Genomic DNA, 18,368 nt, shown 5'->3' with positions numbered 1-18,368 from the left:
ACATGCGCAAGGGTGTTTGTGCCGGTGACGGAGGCCCAGGCCGGTGAGGGCTGTGCTGGTGGGCCCAGGCCGGTGAGGCTGCCTTTGTGGCGCCCGGCGCAGCGTGCCGACACCGTAGCCGCTCCGTGTAACACTGGCAGCAGGGCCCTGGGGAAGGCAGGCTGCCTCCATCATTAACAGCCCCTCTGCTGCATTTGGCACATCAAGAAAGTAGGTCACTGTGTACTTTTCCGCTTCTGCGAGGCTGCCGAGATACAAGCCCACAGGGCACGAAAAGAAAGCAGCGTACTCCAGCTTCCGACTTATCTGCTCCATTTGCCCTGGGAGGAGGGGAAAAAAAATCCTCCCCTGCTTGGAACAGAGAAGGGAGGCGTTTCTCAGGCATAGCCACCTTCAAAGGGGTTGCACCAAAAGTTCATTAGTGGGAAGTGCTGTTGTGCCCATGTGCCAGTCACTAGCACCCTGTGCTGCTTCCTCACCTGCACTCTGGAGCACTTCTCCGGTGCCATGGGGACACCTGTCCAGGGGCAGGACACAGAGATACAAAGCTGTGGCTGTCAAAAAGCTTCCAAGTGTCTAAAATCCTCCCCCAGCCAACAGAAGAGTCTGCTTCCTGAAATCTCTCCCTGGATTCCCACCTGCGCTCAGCATCTCCATGCCAACTGTAGTCACGCTCCTGCAGGAAAGCTCTGTGCAGGGCGTCCCTCTGCACAGCCTGCAGGGACCCGCCTTGGCCTGGCGGGCGATGTGGGAAGGGTGATGGTTTGGGAACACCCTGGGAAGGATCCCAGCAGATCCTGGGCTAAGCTGCAGGGAAAGGGCAACCCTTGGCAAGGACCTGGCATGACCGGGAGCCTGGAGCAGCTGGCAAGTTTAAAGCCTCCTTGTTTAAGTGGCATCTTGGCTGCCCTCTCTGCTGCAGCGGGGGCGCTCAGGGCAGCCAGCCCGGGGCATGTGTTACTCTGCCAGGGCAGAGCCCAGGCATTCCTTGCTTTCAAAGCGGCCAGGGGCGTGGGAGGAAGGCCAGTGGGAGGCAAACGCCAGCGCCTCCGAAGGCAGGCGAGCTGCAGGCAGCAGCGAAACTGCTGGCAATGCCACATCTGGAGGCTGCCTGCTCAGCAGCCAACACCTGCCCTGGCACTGCCCACTGTGGGGATGGAGACTCCAGCTCACCGGCTTGGTCTGCCTCAATTACCGAGTGAGTTTGGTCACTGTGGCACAGCAGCCTGTGCTGCCAAGGTGCCCAGGCTGGCAGTGTCACTCCGGCACCAGGAGAGGGGCATCGTGGGGGCTGCCCGGCACCCCCTGCTCCTTCCCTGCGCCAGCCAGGTGCCTCCTGCACCAGCAGTGACGCTGCCGGCTGCCGCTTCCCCCGCGCTGCATTCCTGCAGCGCTGCAGGCGGCCAAGGCCCCCCGCTGCCACGTTCATCGGATCTCGGTGGGGCGAGCGCCTCTGCACAGGCTGCTCGAGTTAACGCAGGCTAGAGTTACGCACACGGGCGCTTCTCCCGCTCATGTTCTGTGCTGGGGTGCTCTGGGCAACATGTTGCAACGAGCAGCATGGGAAGGGTGCACAAAGGAAGAGCTCGAGCTCTCCAAGATCTTGACAGCTACATGCTCAGGCCCCTCTGCAGCTCCCTAGACGAAGGGCTCGGGTTTAGTTCAGCTCTTCAGTGATAGCTGGGCCCGCACTGTTGTGCACATTCACTGTGGCCAGGCAGCTCCCAAACCTCCTGCTCAGCAGCACCCCAGCTCCCTGGGCTGCTCAGACACCGCACATGGAGGACCCAAGTCCCTCGTTCTGCTGCAGCGTGCCAGGGCATTGAGAAAGGGTCCATGTGCAAGGCACGGGTGGCAGCTCTTGGCTCCATCACTCCGAATCCAGCAGGGATTGAACAGGAGAGAGGCACATCAGGGTCCCTGGGGACTCTACCAGCTCACTCAGCTTCTAGTCTGGGAAAAATACAACCTGGCACAGCAGTGACTGAGTCATAGCTGAACATCAGCACCTGAATCATTCTGCACTGCCTGAGCTGGGCCAGATGCCTGCTGTGGAGATGGGATGTGGCAGTGAGCTCCTTGGTGCCCCTTGGCACAGAGGGCTGCACACACACGGGACGAGCTGGATTAGGCAGGGAGGATACCCAGCTCACCTGAGTGGCAGCAGAGCTGAGATACCGTCCTCTTGTCTCCATTCTGGCCCTCCAGTGGCACGATGCCCAGCACACCTGCAGGAGACACCCCAGGGCAGGTCACCCGCTGCCCTCCAGCTGCCAAGCACTGGGGCTGCTCAGAGCCTGCGAGAGCCCAACACAGGAGAGCAAGAGCTCCCATGAAGTCCCCTCCTCAGGGAACTGCAGTGCCAGCATCAGGGACAAACACACCTGGGAGCTGCACATCCCAACGCGCCCTGTGCCCGCTCCCTTGTACCTTACCTGTCGTGTCGGCACTGAAGGCGACCCACTGGCTGCTGGCCTTCACGTGGTTCCCGCAGGACACGGCAGAGCCGGCTCGCACATCCCCAATCCAGGCCTACAATCGAGGTGGGAAAGGTCCACATCAGGAGACGGTCACAAATGGGAAGACAACAGAGCAGTGATGCAGGTTTGCAGATGCACTCAGGCCCAACAGAGCTCCCTCGCCGAGGACCTGCAGCTATCAGAGCTGTCCGAACCACCAGGGCCCTGCTGAGGGCAACTGCGGAGGAACCACGACCAAAATCCCACTCTGCAGCGAGTTCCTGACCACCTCCGTGGGTGACCATGATGACTCCTGCGCAGGTGACGCAGACAGGTCGCTTCAGGCAGTCCCCAGCCCGTGGGGCCAGGAGCTCCCGGCGCTCCCAGGGCTAAGTCCAACGCTGCAGCGAAGGTGACAGGGCCCTTCCCGGGTGCCACTGCACCTGTGCGCCCGCTGGTGGCCCCAGCATCACCCCCAGCAGCACCAGCCCTGCACAGGTGAGGACCCCTGCCGACCTTGGAACACTTTGTGCGCAGGGGTGCTGGGTGCCCAGCAGGATTGAGACTTGCCTGTCCTTTCAGGGCCTGGGTTTTCCAGCCTCACTTCTTCCCTCATCCTCATCACATCAGCCTTTTTTGGTGTTGGAGCTGTTAACCCTTCCCTGACTGAAGCGAGGCTTCTCTCTCTGCACTGGGCAGCAGAACGATGTTGTGGTGGGGCAGGAGCATGAGCAAACCCAGCTGCACACCAGCACCAAGGCAGACCAGGGTGCTGAGCCCAGGCCTGCACCATGGCCTGGCTGCCTCCCTCCCAGGCAGCTCTACGTGAAGGAGGGAGCTCTTGGGCCTCAGAATCATGTCACTCTCCTTCCCTCCTCACTCCAGAGGGATCTGGGGAATTTCTGGCTCCCTTTTGCCAGCAGAACGGAGGTATCTCCTCATCTCTATTATCCAATGTGTAAGAGTTTTGGTGGCTCCAAGGCTGTCATAGGGATACTCACACACACAGCCCCTCTCTGTGGAAGAGGGGGAAGGAGCAAAGAGGTCCCATTTCAGAGGCAGTCAGTGCTGCCCCAGCACGCCCGGTAACCAACTGCCTGTGCCAACACACACGTGGGCCTGAGCCCCACAGAGTCTCCTGTTCCTCATGGTGCCAGTCACTCACTCCTGCCAACGCCTGTGCCTGGCACACACTGAAACTGCTTCCCTGCGGGCCACCAGCCATCCCGCCATCTGCGGTACCCAGCACTGCACAGGCAGGACGAGGCTCCTCCATCCGCCTCTAGCATCAGTTCCTTCCTCGCTTCCTGTCCCAGTTCATCCCGTCCCACAGGCCCGCCCCAGCCGCCTTGGCAGAAGTGCAGCAGAGCGGAGGCTGCAGGCACCCAGCTCGGGCTGCAGCCGCAGGGATGGGGCTGCTTGCACGGCACCCCTTACCCGGTATATACTGCACTTGAGTATCACTTCCCCTGCTCCCATGGGGCAGAGCCAGGGCAGAGGCACCGGCTGCCAATGCCAAGTGCAGCTCTGTGAGCTGGGACAGGGCAGCAGGAGACTCATGGGGTGGGTGGCAGAGCCAACAGGTGGGTGCTCACGCAGCTGTTCCCAGTGGGGCCCCTGCTGCGCGCGGTGCTGCGCACAGGGGTGCTGAGTCCCATGCTGCGAGGGAGGCGCCCGGGGCTGCGCGTCGCAGCGGAGGAGCTGGGTGCCTGCGGCCGGGCCCCAGCACACTGCTTCCTCTTTGCGGTGCGGAAGCAGCTCCATGGCAAGTGCTTGCAGGCCAACGTCCCCACAGCCGCTCGGGCGAGCAGGGCTGCGGCCGCCCAGAAAGTGGGCGCCGCGCGGGCAGCACCAGGTGTCGCGGGAAGCCAGCGACGGAGCCTCCTGCCCAAGTGCGGTGCAGCACACGGCAAGGCGCCTGCCGCCCCGGGGGACTGGGCCGGGCCGCACGGAAGCGGCTCGGGGAGCGCGAGCGGCGGGGCGGGCGGTGCCGAGGAGGGGCGGCCGGCGCGACGCCCGGCGCGGGCGGAGGTCGCGGAGCCGAGGCGCGGCCAGGCGGGCCCGCGCCCCCAGCACCGCCGCCGCGAGCCCGTGGGCGCGCTCACCTCCCTGCGGGGCAGCCGGGCCGCCGCGTGCCGGAACTTGGACGCCCTGAAGCGGTTCATGGTGCCCGGAGCGCCGCGCCGCACGATCCGACCCGAGCCGAGCCGAACCGAGCCCCGCCCGCCGCCTGGCCCCGCCCCCCGCTCGCCCCGCGCCGCCACTCAGCGCCGCACGCCGGGCGCTTAGCCCCGCCCCGCATCCCGTCAGACCCCGCCTCCGGCCGCTAGCCCCGCCCCCGGGACCGCGCCCTGGCCCCGGGCCTGGCACGCGCTAGGCGCGGGGTGGCAGTGCCGGCCGTGCGGCTGTGTCCTCCGGGGACAGGAGGCGCCGGGGGCACCCCACGAACGGCCCCCTCAGTGTGGACACCGGAGCCCCTTCCTCTCCCACTCTCCTACCCAGTCCCCCCTCAGTTCGGGCTCTCCAGCTCTGGGGGTGACTGCCAAGCGTCAGAACAAGTCCTGAGAGACCATCTTGGGACAAACTGGGCAGTGGGGATGCCCTTCCTCACCTCCCGCACATCTGGGTTTTGTGGATTCCCATCGCTCTCTGGAGGTGTTGCCACATGATTCCTATTCACATAATCCTACAAGGTTCATGGCTCACAGGTCTCCAGGTCTCTGTACTTAATTCACCCAGGACACAGTGAAGCATTTGGAGATGTAAATGTCTTGAAGGTCAAATGGCTCCGCAGCTGCCTCCCTGCAAGCCTGAGCCTGGGATCCTTAGGGCAAGAATCACCCTCTGCTGCCCAAATATCTCACTGGAGATGACTGCCGCTGCCCTTCTGTGCTGCACGCAGATAACATGGGGGAAACAGCAGATTTTTCGTCCCGTCAGCTCCGCGTGCTTGTCCCCTCCCCAGACTTCCAGGCAGCAGCGAGCAGAAACTTTTGTTTACAGAGAGCTTCCAAGGAAGGGAGCAGAGTAAGCGCTGGATCCTTGCCCGTCCGCAGTACGCACGGACATCCTGCCTGGTCCCTGCTTCATGCTACTGCTTGGGACCTTCTTTCTCCTTCTCTCTTTGCACACTGGCACCCCAAACCTAGGCAGAGCAGGGGACTGTGAGCGCTCAGGGTGCAGGCGACCATGGCCTCATCCTCAGCCAAAGCCCAAAACTCGCTCCCTGCGGCTCTGGGCATTACACAGCCCGGTGCAGCTTCACATGGCATGGAGCTCTGTGGCACCAGTGCGCACGCAGCAACAGGAGACGGGATTTCACACACCGCCTCCCCGCTCAGCCTTGCTTCCAGCCCTCCCACACACCACGGAGCAGAGCGGAGCTGAACCTCCCTGCGGAGCACCAGGGAAAGGCGCCAGCAGCAGTAACTAAGGCAGGAGGTAAATGCATCTGGCACAAGCTACCTGCTGCCTCTAGGCACCCTCCCACCCATGGAACAGGCTAATTCTGATCCAAAGGGGCTTCAGTTCCGCTCAGGGATTATGTTTTACCCACTGAAGCTACAAAAGATGCACAGCCCTTCAGGACTGGAGCAGGAGATCCCATGGGTCTGCAGGCCTGGAAGCACTACCCAAACCCCCTCCAGGGGCTGCCACCCTGTGTCACAGTAGCGTGACCCCCTCTGGTAGTGTGTCACGGGGGCTGGCCGCTCACAATGATCCCCGGGGGATAAATCCTCTTGCCCACGGTCCCACGGCCTCTCCCTCACCCCGCTTGGTCTCTTCTGCCCCTCTCCTCCCACGCGCTCGCGCAGAGTACCCCGCGCGTCGCCTCAGCCGCGCGCCCGCCTCGCGCGCGTGCGCAGCAACGGCCGCCCCCGGCGGCGCGCACGCGCGCAGCCCCCCGCTCCGCCCCGCCCCACGGCGCGCGCGCGGCGCAGGCGCAGGGCGCCGCCGGGGGCCAAGATGGCGGCCGGGAGCTCGTCACGCTGGTTCGGCGCGGCCGCCGCCGCCGCCGCCGCCCGCAGCCGGCGCCCGGGCCAGGGGCGGCTGCTGCTCGTGTGGCTCGTGCGGGGGCTGAGCGCGGCGCCTCCCGCCGCCGCCCCGGCCCGCGCGGCCCGCCGCCTCCTGCTGCCGCTGCGCAGCGCGCTCGGCGCCGCGGGTGAGCGCGGCCCGGGGGGTGCCGCGGCCTTGCCGGGCGGGTGGCGCAGGGGGGAGCGGCGGTTCCCTGGGCCGCGGCGCCCCGATGCTCACGCTGTCCCCTCTGCCCTCCTCTCTCGCAGGGCCCGGGCGCCTTCCCGCAGCGCCCGCCGCCGCCTTCCACAGCAGCGCCGCGGCCCGCGCCAAGGAGGACTATTACCAGGTGCTGGGGGTGCCGCGCAGCGCCTCGCAGAAGGAGATCAAGAAGGCCTATTACCAGGCACGTCCTGCGGCCCCGGCCCTAGGGGGAGGGAAGCTCCTGAGCGGGCCCTTGGCGGGGGACACGGGTCGGGTCGTAGCTGCCCGCAGCATCCCCGTGCAAAGACCTGAAAGCCTTCAAGATCGTACATTCTAAGAAACCGTTCTTTATTTTTATTTTTTCTTAAGGATTCTTTTGTTAGTAACGTTCCTTTAAGTTAAGTAAGTCCTTAAGGAACTTAAGTAAGTCCTTAAGTAAGTTCCTTAAGTTTAACTAGTAAGTTCCTTTAAATTTCCTCTGGTTGCACCCACTGGAGACGAACACTGGGTCTGAATAGGAAAGCCTGTCTAAATAAGGGGAACCCTTATCGAGATGTGGTGCCCTCTTCAAAGGGTTGTTCTTGCTGCACATGTGCTCTGTGCTGGCATCTTGGGCCTCTTTACAGCAAGACTTTCATCCCCGGAATCATGTAGCAGCCAACGGGGGCGGGGGTAACCTTGTGTTTCCTTACAGTGAGCTGATACAGTGAGTGCTTTTAGTTCCCCATGTTGAATGCCAAGCTCTGTCTCATGCATATTTTCTTTTCCTGGCATGTGAGATAACGCTAAAACAAATCACTGTATCTCTAATTTTGTTCTTGTTGTTTAGCTGGCAAAGAAATACCATCCTGATACAAATAAGGATGACCCCAAAGCTAAAGAGAAGTTCTCTCAGCTGGCAGAGGCCTATGAGGTAATTAATATACACAGTTCATCCTTGTGAAAAGGAGGGAAGTCTGGAATAAGACTTGGAGTAGGTGGGGGAAAATATTTCTTCTTCTGTGGATTTTCTGCAAAACTGTCACTATTGTTTCATCTCTTGTATTTTATCCTTGAGCAGAGTCTTTGCTCCAGCAGTGCTTTTATTACCTCTGGGAAGTTACTATATAACCCAAATATCTGATTTAGTTAAATGTGTTTTGACCTTTTTGAGTTTGTGGTCTTTCTCAGTAAGAGTGCCTGGCATAGATGGGGCAGGAGAATCACCAGTCCACTTAAAGCAAGAACACTGTTAGTAGTTACTAGATTTTTGGAGAGAAAGGTACTTGACTTTGCTTTGCATCCTGCCAGTCCAGCTCCTCCTTCCTGCTCTTCAGCTTCTTCAGAAGTTTTTTTGGGCTGGTTTTGGCTCTTTGTAGATTTTCAAATTTATTCCAGCACTCGCTGCTAACTTTCATGTAACATATTAGTGATCTAATATGTAATGTAAATTATTCTTGTTTATTATGAATTAGCAAAATCATGTCATTTTCCTGACGACTCATGAGGGAATGATGGAAGAAGAGGCTTTCTGATAGACCAGTTGATCGTGACAGCTGGACTAGCCTCCCTAGTGTCACGAAGAAGGTTGGAGAATGGGCTTGCGTGGGGAAAACCTACAGCCTTGGGCTCTCCCGAGAGATGTGACTGTATAAACATAGGCTGTCTGGGACTAGTATTGTTGCTGTACGTCTCTACAGTGTCCTGATGGTATCATTTATTTTATTTTTTACCTCGAAGGTATTAAGTGACGAAGCAAAGAGGAAACAATATGATGCTTACGGTACAGCAGGTTTCGATGCTGGTGCAGCAGGTGCAGCAGGTGCCGGGCGCCAGTACTGGAGCAGTGGCCCATCAATTGATCCAGAAGAGCTTTTCAGAAAAATCTTTGGAGAGTTTTCAGGATCCTCCTTTGGAGATTTTCAGAGCGCCTTTGACCAGCCGCAGGAGGTATGGATGAAATAGGCATATTTTCTGAGTATGTGAGATGGAAAAAATGGAAATAGATGGAGTGTTAGACTGCTACTTGCTGCTCTGCATGTAAGCTTAGGCAAAGAATTTGTTTCTGGGTATGTCAAAAGCAAATGTGTCCCATTGTATGGGTGCTGGTTGGCCTCCAATTCCAAATCACATCTCTGTTGTAAGCTATATGCCTCCGGATAAAGATGGAATATATTTTCTGGATTACAACTGGTTTATCTGGTGTGTTCTGACACCTGTTAATGCTGCTGAACTGTTTTCATCATTGTATAGGCTGTAAGTTGATATACATATGTCTGTTTTGTAGTTTAATGCTGCAAGCCACAGAATAACTTTTAACTGTAAAACGAGCCTTCCAGCTTTTGATTTGACTGTTTAATGGGCTTAACATTGTAATGAAGCCTAAATGTGAGAAGGAGGTTTTGGTTTTCCTTTGTCCTGCAGCTAAATGCACTCTCAGGTATTTATGCTTTTGATTTGTCTTCAGAAACATGTCTGGTATTTAGGACCTCTGGGTTTACTATAAGCAGAATATTCTATTTTGTGGGAAGCTATCCAAGAGGTAGCAGAAAATCTTTGCTGATTACTGTCCTTGCCCAGTAAACAGTTTATGCAAGAGCATGTGCTTTCACTGGCATTAAAAGATTCCACACTTATTGTTGATGTTTTCCTATTAAATAAGGCAAATCACAGTAATGTTTTTAATTATTTTTTCTAAAGAACAGAAAAATGTGTGACTTCTATTTTTACTGTCTTCTTCATTTCTATTCTTAAATGACATTTCTACTGAAAAACTGCTCATCTGACTGGTATGATCATCATTTTTGTGATGTTTGCTATTCTTTTGTAGCCCCTGTTGGAGACATATTATTGATTGCTGGAATGAGACAGAACGTGTGTGTCTGTCCATTTCTCCCACACTCCATTATGGGGATATATTTTAAGCATTGTTTGATATTTGACTTAAGTCTCTTTAAGATCCCATCACATATCACCAATTATGGATTGATGTTCATGTTTCCTATACAGTATATCATGGAACTGACATTCACTCAAGCTGCCAAAGGTGTTAACAAGGAGATGGTGGTGAACATCAACGACTCCTGTCAGCGATGTGATGGGAAAGGGCATGAGCCTGGTACCAAAGTGCAGCGGTGTCACTACTGCAATGGTACTGGCATGGTAAGTGCTTCTGAAGAGACACATTCTTCTGTGTTTTTTTGGGGCAAGATAGTGATTTCCACATTTTTTTTCTATAATCATCAGCTTATCTTGGGTGAAACCAGCTTAATAGATGAGGACTTGATGTTAGTATGTACTAGGAATATTTTCATTGTTTTGAATATGTATTCTGGACAACTGAAAATGATAACCTTGAAGGGTAGATCATCTGCCCAATATGCTATATGCCCAATATAGCATATTTGTATGATGTAACAGTTCTGAAATTCTTGAGCAATAATTGGGATATTTTGGAGTAGGGGCAGGCATGGGAGGGTAGAAAGAAAGTACTGGCAGTGTAAGGATAATCATGACAGAACAAGATGAATGTTACTTAATAGTAAGTAAAAAAAGGATCAACCTTGAGGCTCTCCATTTCCATGCATCAAAATAGGTACCAAAGGGCGATCTATGACCAGAATGCCTTTGTCTGCAAAGCAGGTGTGGTTGGCACAGGGACACTGCAGTCTTTTCCTCACGTGCTGCCATCAGATGATTCTCTCATTCACAGTTAATTTCCATGACTCTTTCCTAAACCCTGGCAGTAATTAATGGGAGTGGATTGTTTTTGGGTTCCTCCAAATACACATGAAAAAGCATCTGTTCCAGCCTTTTATAAGCACTATTCTCACAGGATTTCTGAGCCATTGTTCTGCTGCAGCCCTTACCGAAGGATATCATCCTTGAACCCTGTCATGCTGCGTGTGCAGTTAGAAGGAATCGCATGTGCTGGGCCACTGCCGGGGTGTTGTGGAAATGAAGACAGAAGTAGCTGCCTGGTACCAAATGTTTATACAATTTGGGTTTCCTTTGCCAGGAAACGATAAATACAGGTCCCTTCGTGATGCGGTCTACATGCAGGCGATGTGGTGGTCGTGGTTCCATTGTAACAACCCCGTGTTTGTTATGTCGAGGAACAGGACAAACCAAACAGAGGAAGACAGTGATGGTTCCCGTGCCAGCAGGTTAGTGTTGTATTTGTGAGCTGCTGTCTGTTCAAGTTTAAGCTTAATTGTCTCTAGAGTCTGGCTGCTCCCTGACAAAATGTCAGAGCAACATAAAGCAGCTTTGTTGCAGGGAAGCTATCTAAAGAAAAATGAGGATTGATATCTTGGGGATTGAAAGGATTAGTGATAAGATGTGCATTCTGGTGATGGGTTCATATCTGGTAGATAAAAATATCTGTCCTTCTTGAGAAGAGGTTTTGGATTTTGCATGGATTCTTCTAGGCAGATGTTGAAGAGTGGAACTCTCGAAAGTCTTGACTTGACTCTTTCATTGATACTTAAGGAAACTGGAGGGGAAATCCTCAAAGCCTTAACTTGACTCACAGAGTGGATTGTTTGCCTCTCTCAGAAAAAAAGATAATGGTTGGGGGGGCTGAAAATTTGCTTCTTCAGGACTATCCTGGCTGAGCAACATTTATTTTGCTGTAGCTGAGGGAGGCCTTCCAGTGTTCCTTGGTTCCTTACTTCCCAAAAGAATTTTGTAGGATTTGAAGTAATGAGCGTGTGTAGGGATGCTCCTCTGCCTGGCACCTAGTGACCAGACCTGAGCTCTAAATGTGAACTGACACCTCCTTCCTTTGGCCACGGCTCCTGTGGAGAGTGTTACTGTGCTTCCTACTGGTAGGTCCTGTGCTCCTGGAGGTGCAGGTGCTGCTGTGGTGGCAGGCTTTTGGGATGGCAGGAGGCTGGAACAGAAAGCTTGTAGGTATTTAAGTAACATATGGAGTATAATACCAGGTAAAATAGGATAACATTCCCTGTGTTTTTTCCTCACCACAGGCGTTGAAGATGGGCAGACAGTTCGAATGCCTGTGGGAAAGAAAGAAATTTTTATTACATTCAGGGTATGTATCATTATATGTCATAAGCTGCTCTTATTATTTCCATTGGTTGCTTGTTCCCTTCACAACTGCCTGGCAAGTCTGACTTGAGTGGGGAACAGGAGGAGAAAGAGCAAGTGATCCTTTCAAACAGCTGAAGAAACATGATCCACGTGAACTTTCTAAGATAGCAGATGTGCATTGTGACAAATGGTGGTATGTTAAATTTGTTCATAAAGAATTGGGATGAGGCTTCAGGGTAATATGCATTGTTACAGGATGAGGCTTCAGGGTAATATGCATCAAAATACAGAGTGGGTTCGTGATGCCTTCCATCTTTGACCTGGAGACTTGAGCTGTCTGCTTGCACTGATGAGAGCACTGAGCAGAGCTGCAGGAGTGCGCTTAAGAGCTGACGGGTGATGTGTATTTGTAGAAGGGCACTTTAAGTGCTGATTTGCACATCCTTTGTAGCTGGAGCTCCTGTGTATCTCCTGTCATATGCCTCTGTTGAGGAGCAAGCTTTTTCAGCACCTTTGTTGTGGTGGAGGAGAATTTAGTTCCTTTCTGGTTTGTGGTGCTGTTGCCAAGGTGCTTACCTGCCTTTCCTGGCTTTCCCGTTCAGGGTACCGGACAGGACAGTATCTTCCCTGCTGTCCACAGAATAGCACTGACACTGATAAATTAACAAACTGGATTAGGGAGGGAGTTGCTCAGATAGGAGCACATCTGCTTCCTAAGCCTTTAGCTAATTAAGGTTATGTCAATACCTATTTTTCTCTAAATGACTGAATATTAAATTAGACTTTTTAGCCATGTTGTCTGTGGACAGCAAAGGGTCTGACTGCAGCATTCTGGTATATCTGCTTCTGAGAACTTTGAAAGCAGTTTGCAATGAGAACTTCATATTGTGCTCACTACTCTTTGGAATTGCTTGTATTTTAGGTTCAGAAAAGTTCTGTGTTCAGAAGAAATGGAGCAGATATCCATTCAGACCTCCTCATTTCAGTAGCACAGGCTGTTCTGGGAGGTACAGCCAGGTGTCAAGGCTTGTATGAGACGATCAATATCACGGTAAGTTCTATTATGTAGAAGAGCTGTGGTGTAACATAATGTAGGACAAGAAAAACATGGTGCAAATCTCCTGAGTCTGCTAGTATCAAGTGTTATTGACTGGAGGATTGACTTTCAGGTAATTTGTGACCTGTTTGGTCACATCTCCTTTCGTATCGCCGTGTAATGACAGAGGAAGGAAGGGCAGGTGGATTGTTGGACATACAAAGCACTGCTAAAAATGGCAGGCTGCTGAGTGCTGGGAAAACCGGGATGGTTGTGTTAGTGTCGTCTCATATGTAAGATTCTCCCCAATAGACTGACCTATTTCTGTGTGTTTACAAATACTGTCCATCCAGCTAGGTCCACATATCAGGTCACTTTTGTTTTGGTCAGGGACATTAGATGTCTGTCACAGCAATACTGGATATTGTCTCTTTGCTGATAAGGAAAAGATCACAGTAAACTAGTAACTGGGGAGGAGAGGGTAAAGCCTTTCTCTTACAATTACTTACATCTTGTATCGGAGAGCAGTGAGACGTCCCACTTACGGTCTTCTAAGTTCTTTGATTTTTCCTTCAAAAGCTTTTTCAGCATTTTCATTTTTTCAAGCTTTTTTAAACAGTCTCTGAATGTGTCCAGATGCATGAACATAACAAACTTCCCAATCTTATTTTGAAGCCTGCTGTAGAAATAGGTAATTATTATAGCAATGCCAAAAATCAGCTTGACTCTCTGTGTTCACAGATACCCCCTGGTATTCAGCCAGACCAGAAAATTCGAATGAGTGGGAAAGGCATTCCCAAAGTTAACAGTTATGGCTATGGAGACCACTACATTCACATAAAGATAAAAGTTCCTCAGTAAGTAGATGTAATACAACTTTCTGTGAAATTTTGAACTCCTTGCAAAAAATTCAGAGATATTTTATGAAAATGTCTCATTGCTTTATCTGCTTTGAGTGTTCCTTAGTCAGATGCCAGTTAGTTAATTTCTCACATTGCTTTTTGTTTTCATGTGAGGTAAAATTCTGTTATTTAAAAAAAAAAAAAAAAAAAAAAAAAGCCCAATTTGGGAAGCCAACCGAAAGAATCCTGGAACTATGTAAGTAGCTCTGCACCTGCAGATTTGCCTTGCTGTTTGCTGATTCTGTCCAGGTGCCAGCACCTACATGTTCCCTGTGCTTTTATAGCTGCAACTTAAAGGAACTGAAGTCATTTTGAGTTGCTCTTCAGACTGCTTGTTGAATCCCTGTCCCACTGGTGAAAGAAACTTTATAGTTTGTGTTGCTGCACTCAGCTGGGGTGTTTATTTCCGGAGCTCTCCTTGCCAGCTGTAGCTTTTGCTGCAGCTCCACATGGTTCTCCGCACTTCGAAAGACTTTTTTTACAGCAGCTGGTGAAATGCAGTGGGTCATATCACTCCTCTCCCCTTTGGGCTTATCCTTAATAGAAAGCTCATATTAAGAGCGCCATAGGGATTCCGAGTGTATTTCAGATGTACTAATCGTGTACGTCCAGTAGCTGCCTCTTGTGTGTGCTGCCAGATTAGGAAAGCCTATAGATAACATCCTTCCTAAAGATAGTGGTAACCAGCAATCTCTGTATTGACCTGCAGAAGGCTGACGGATCGCCAGAGAGCTTTAATGATGAGCTATGCTGAGGATGAGACAGATGTGGAAGGCACAGTGAACGGAGTCACAAATACATCATCAGGTAAGCAGGGGGGATTAGCGCTCCCTTCTCCCGGAGCTGGTGTGGGAATGCAGAATGCTTCCCAAGGATTCACGGGGAGGAAGGCGAGCCAAGGTGACCTTTGGACAAGGTGTCAGTACAGACTGCTGAGCATCTTATTTCAAGAGTTGTTTTTATAGGTATGATAGTAATAGGCTGTAGCATAAAGCAGGGAAGTAGAGAGGGCATCACTGCAGTATTTACAGGGCAAATCTGTGCATGAACAGAGAGTAGAGTACTGTTACCTCTAGGATACCTCAGAGCCTCAACAAGTTCTGGTAAGGAATGCCTTGAGCTGCCTACTTTTATCCCTGTGCCAGAAACAATTTGTCTTAGTAGCAGAGGTAGAAGAGGGGAATATGATTCAGCTTAGTTCTGAGTGAGCTAATCTGTTCTCAGCACTCACTGCTGTCCTCAGTGAGAATGTTTCTTAATTGTGACCCCCATTGAAGCAGTCACTTCCAGCCCAGGAATGTCATGGATATCTGCCAGGAATGTCCCGACCAACTGCAGTGAGATTCAGTGGGCAGCTTCAGAAAACCTCGGAGTGTCCTCTGTCATTTGTCACTAGCTTTGAAAATCCAGAATAACTGTTTGGGATTGAAGATGCCTGTGATGCTCCTGGGGTTTGAGGTCTAAATTACTCCTTAAAATTGGAATGGAAATGTTGCTGTCAGCATCACTGTAAGCTCTACTCAGTGCATACAGGAGAGTCTTGGACAGAAATGCCAGTTATTGCTGGATGTGGCTCCAGTCAATACACAGCATCGAGTACAGTGGAGGGCCTGAAGTCAGTGGGAGCTTCGTAAAGCTGCTCCTCCTGCGCCAGGTTAAACTTTTTGTTGCAGCAAAAAAAAGTGTATTTTTAAGTTTCACTGAGTTATCTGGCATAAGAGCTAAAGGCATAAGATACATGGTAGAACATACAGATCAAAGCAAGAGCTTTGTTCTTTGCTACTGGAGAGGATTTTTTTTTTTAACCTTGTATTGGAACTATGAATTTCTTAAACTTTGTTAGGTTGTGATCCATTTTTATGTAAGAAACCTATAAAGAGATTTAAGACTGTGTACAGCAAAGCAAAGGTGACAGTCTGGGAATTCAAGTCCTCTCTATTTCAGATAACAAATCCTGAGGAATATAGGCTGCTGCAGGAAAGTTCAGTATATTGGAAAGGTGTGTGGCATATGTTTATCAGCATTATATTCCATAGAGCTTTCATAATACGGAAGTTAATGGGATGTCTTTTCCAGTGTAGGTAAGCATTAAGGGTGAATCCTAGCACAAAGGGGAGAGATCTCTAAGCAAGTCTCTCACCACAGCTTTTTAAAGATGTTTATGGGTCAAGGGGGAAAAATTGTACAAATTTGACTTTAAGACATAAAATTGACAGTTTTACCACACTTAAGTTAGCAGGTGGATTACAAACAATATTAGTAGTTTATAGTACAGAGACAAATTATTGTTGAGGGTAGGAATTTTTTTCTGGAAAGCAGAACATAGCAGAGGCATTTTGCCACAGGCTGCAACATTTCACACCATTGCATCAGTCTGAACTCAGGAGTTCAGTGTGGGAGGATGGGGAGGACTGGACTTTGCTTTCTCTGTGTGTAAAGAAAGCTCAAGGAGGATTTGACAACGTTGTCATTGATGCTTTTAATGCAGAAAAAGCAAAATGATCTCTGCTGTTCTAGCTGTAGCCACTTTTCAGGCAGAAATCTTCTTGGGGTTTGTCTATATAGTAAAACTAGCTGGCCAATACCTGCTAAAAATCCATTCTGGACAAACACTTGTTCTGAAATACTTGTGACCTTTTCCATTCTATCTGGAGACTTTCTAAGCAACATAAATATGATTCCTCTAAGACACATCTGTTTAGTTTTAGCGTATCCCGGTGAAACTTTCTCAGCTGCCCAAGCTCTGGACTATTGGAAGTGGGGTACTTTCAGAGGAGGGGATCCCTGCCTTTATTGTATAAAACCTTGTTCCCTTGCTCAGCTGGAGGGCTCCAGAGAGGGGAAGGGAAGAGTCTTACCTGGGCTAATGTTCTTTTCCTCCACTTCTGGGGTCTGGGCTTTGCTGTCATTCCAGAAGGACTGTGGGTTGCTGATGCTCGTTGGCATGTGGGGCACAGGAGATGCCTGTATGTGAGGATGCTGGCAAAGCCAGCTAACGTCAGACTTTACTGCCCTCCATTCCCAGTCTAAAATAACCCTGTCACTTTGTTTAGTGTGGTGACTGCTGATGAGAGAGGTAGCTGGAGTGGTTTGAGGAATGAATCTGACTGCAGCCTTTGCTGTTTGTGTCCAGGTGGCAGGGCCACGGCTAGCGCTGAAGCAGGCGAGGATAGGCCTGAGGCTGAGGAGAACAAGGAGGGATTCTTTACCAAACTTAAGAAAATGTTTAGCTCCTGATATGCCATCTGAGGTAGGAAGCCTCTTATGTTTTATTGTTGTTTTCCCCTCACATGAAGCAGAACTTGCATTTCTTGGGCAGTAGAAGCAGCAAAGGCACAGCACTGCTTCTCGCTTAGCCTCAGGCCTTCCAGCCACTTCCAGCTGTATGAACAGCCTTAGCTGTCCTGTATTACCTGGAGCAAAAATCCATGGACTAAGTTACCCCGTGGCTGCTACAGAAAGGGAAATGCTGGATACGTTTTCAAGGAGCTGACTGGCCCTTACCTTTAACTCCTGCAGCTCTGCTTCCTGCAGTACTTGCTCATGCAGTGGCTGTACCTGATTCAACACAGGGAACCTGCTCCTAGAACACAGCCTGGCAAAGCAAGGCCCTGCAGAGCCTCAGGTGCTCGTATCTACAATTTCTTTGTTGTTAAGTATAACAGAGCCTGTGGTGCATAATTGAGCACCGCGTTGTAGCTGCAGGTGCCATTTAGTCAGCACTGAGCTGCTGTGAGGGAGCACTGTGGACTTGAAATAACCTACTCAGCCATGACAGGCTGTGGTGTCTTGGATTGCAGGGCCTCAGCTTCCTCACACTTTAGGCAATTCATAAGATTCTTCAAACTTCTCAGTTCTCTCTGGCAAACAAGTGCAAGTTGAAGGCAGCTGGGGAGGTGCTTTTTTATCTCCTGCACTTGTAAAACAATTTGCAGCATCTACGTGTCTTAGACTGATTCATTCAGGAAGTGTTGAACATTTCCTTTACTTCAACTGCAGGGAAACGTTCTACTGGAAACTAGGAGCCAGCAGCTGCATATCATGGCAGGGGGTTCTAGAGAGCAAAGAAAGTCGATCAGCAGCACAACGAGAATCCCAGCTGGAGAGGCCACAAACCACTGAGGCACCAACAACCATCTGCTGTCCTAGGAAATGGTAACGAAGGAAAGTACTGTCTTTGCAGTAATGACGCAGACGCTTCTTCAAGTTGCTCCTCAAGTTTCTACTGCTGCTGGAAGTTCACTTGGATTCCTGTAGTACTACTGGTAAAATTAAAATTGAGATATTAATTAGAATCCAAAGCAGTGGAAATCTAAAATAAAAGCTGTCCTTCCAGCCCAGAGTGAAGCAGTTTGCTGTATGGAGTCCAAGATGACCTCTTTCACTCGGGTGCCCTTCTGAGTGCTGGATGTGTGGTGAGCTTGTTACTGCTTCTGTTCCAGGAGACTTGGTGCAGCAGTGACTCTTGACCCTGTCTTCACAGCAATCTCCTGTGCCCTTCTAGCTGTTGTGTACACTTCTTAGAGTGGGCTGTCTCCCTTCGGCGGAGACGTGTCCGCACATATTTGCCATGGGCTCATCAGCAGACCTGGCGTTTCCCAGTTGTGTTGATGTCCTGCACAGAGAGCAGTGATGGGTTTCCCTTCCCGCCAGTGTGAACTAAAGTTACAACGCAAGTGCTGTTGCTTTAAGACTGGTACAAGTTTCACATCAGCTCTTTGA

The 18,368-nt window shown here is 51.2% G+C and overlaps 2 protein-coding genes across 3 annotated transcripts in view; one reads left to right on the top strand and one right to left on the bottom strand.

The window, feature by feature from the left end:
- The window catches only part of LOC104574864 (coronin-7-like), a 42,244-nt gene extending 37,617 nt beyond the window's left edge, over positions 1-4,627 (bottom strand). Inside the window, exons 1-3 of the mRNA XM_088523102.1 lie at positions 4,565-4,627; positions 2,436-2,532; positions 2,154-2,228 (exon numbers count right to left, since the gene is read on the bottom strand). Coding sequence (XP_088379228.1) covers positions 2,154-2,228; positions 2,436-2,532; positions 4,565-4,624 — 232 coding nt within the window. The 5' untranslated portion in view covers positions 4,625-4,627. The remainder of the gene's footprint in view (positions 1-2,153; positions 2,229-2,435; positions 2,533-4,564) is intronic.
- Positions 4,628-6,410: 1,783 nt separating this feature from the next.
- On the top strand, positions 6,411-18,078 carry DNAJA3 (DnaJ heat shock protein family (Hsp40) member A3). 2 transcript variants are annotated; one of them, XM_088523089.1, is made up of 12 exons: positions 6,411-6,621; positions 6,743-6,879; positions 7,507-7,590; positions 8,397-8,606; positions 9,666-9,818; positions 10,675-10,822; positions 11,645-11,709; positions 12,631-12,759; positions 13,486-13,601; positions 14,356-14,453; positions 16,780-16,896; positions 17,646-18,078. In XM_088523089.1, exons 1-11 carry the CDS (start codon positions 6,426-6,428, stop codon positions 16,881-16,883), a joined length of 1,440 nt encoding a protein of 479 aa, XP_088379215.1. In that variant the 5' UTR covers positions 6,411-6,425; the 3' UTR covers positions 16,884-16,896; positions 17,646-18,078. The 2 variants fall into 2 exon arrangements, with proteins under 2 accessions (XP_088379215.1, XP_088379214.1); XM_088523088.1 differs by lacking the exon at positions 16,780-16,896 and having other exon boundaries at positions 6,426-6,621.
- Positions 18,079-18,368: the final 290 nt, after the last annotated feature.

Source organism: Tinamus guttatus, unplaced genomic scaffold, assembly GCF_059628265.1.
Source record: "Tinamus guttatus ecotype Peru unplaced genomic scaffold, ASM5962826v1 Tinamus_guttatus_pri_ptg000172l, whole genome shotgun sequence".
Taxonomy (NCBI): Eukaryota; Metazoa; Chordata; class Aves; order Tinamiformes; family Tinamidae; genus Tinamus; species Tinamus guttatus.
Note: the sequence above shows the minus strand (reverse complement) of the source record. Positions and strands in the feature narration are given on the sequence as shown.

Bases quoted from the DNA above. Each gene is read 5' to 3' on its own strand.
- DNAJA3 (XM_088523089.1), top strand. From the start codon at position 6,426: ATGGCGGCCGGGAGCTCGTCACGCTGGTTCGGCGCGGCCGCCGCCGCC. The intron at 8,607-9,665 runs GTATGGATGAAA...TTTCCTATACAG, and splicing joins CCTTTGACCAGCCGCAGGAG to TATATCATGGAACTGACATT. The intron at 10,823-11,644 runs GTTAGTGTTGTA...TCCTCACCACAG, and splicing joins GATGGTTCCCGTGCCAGCAG to GCGTTGAAGATGGGCAGACA.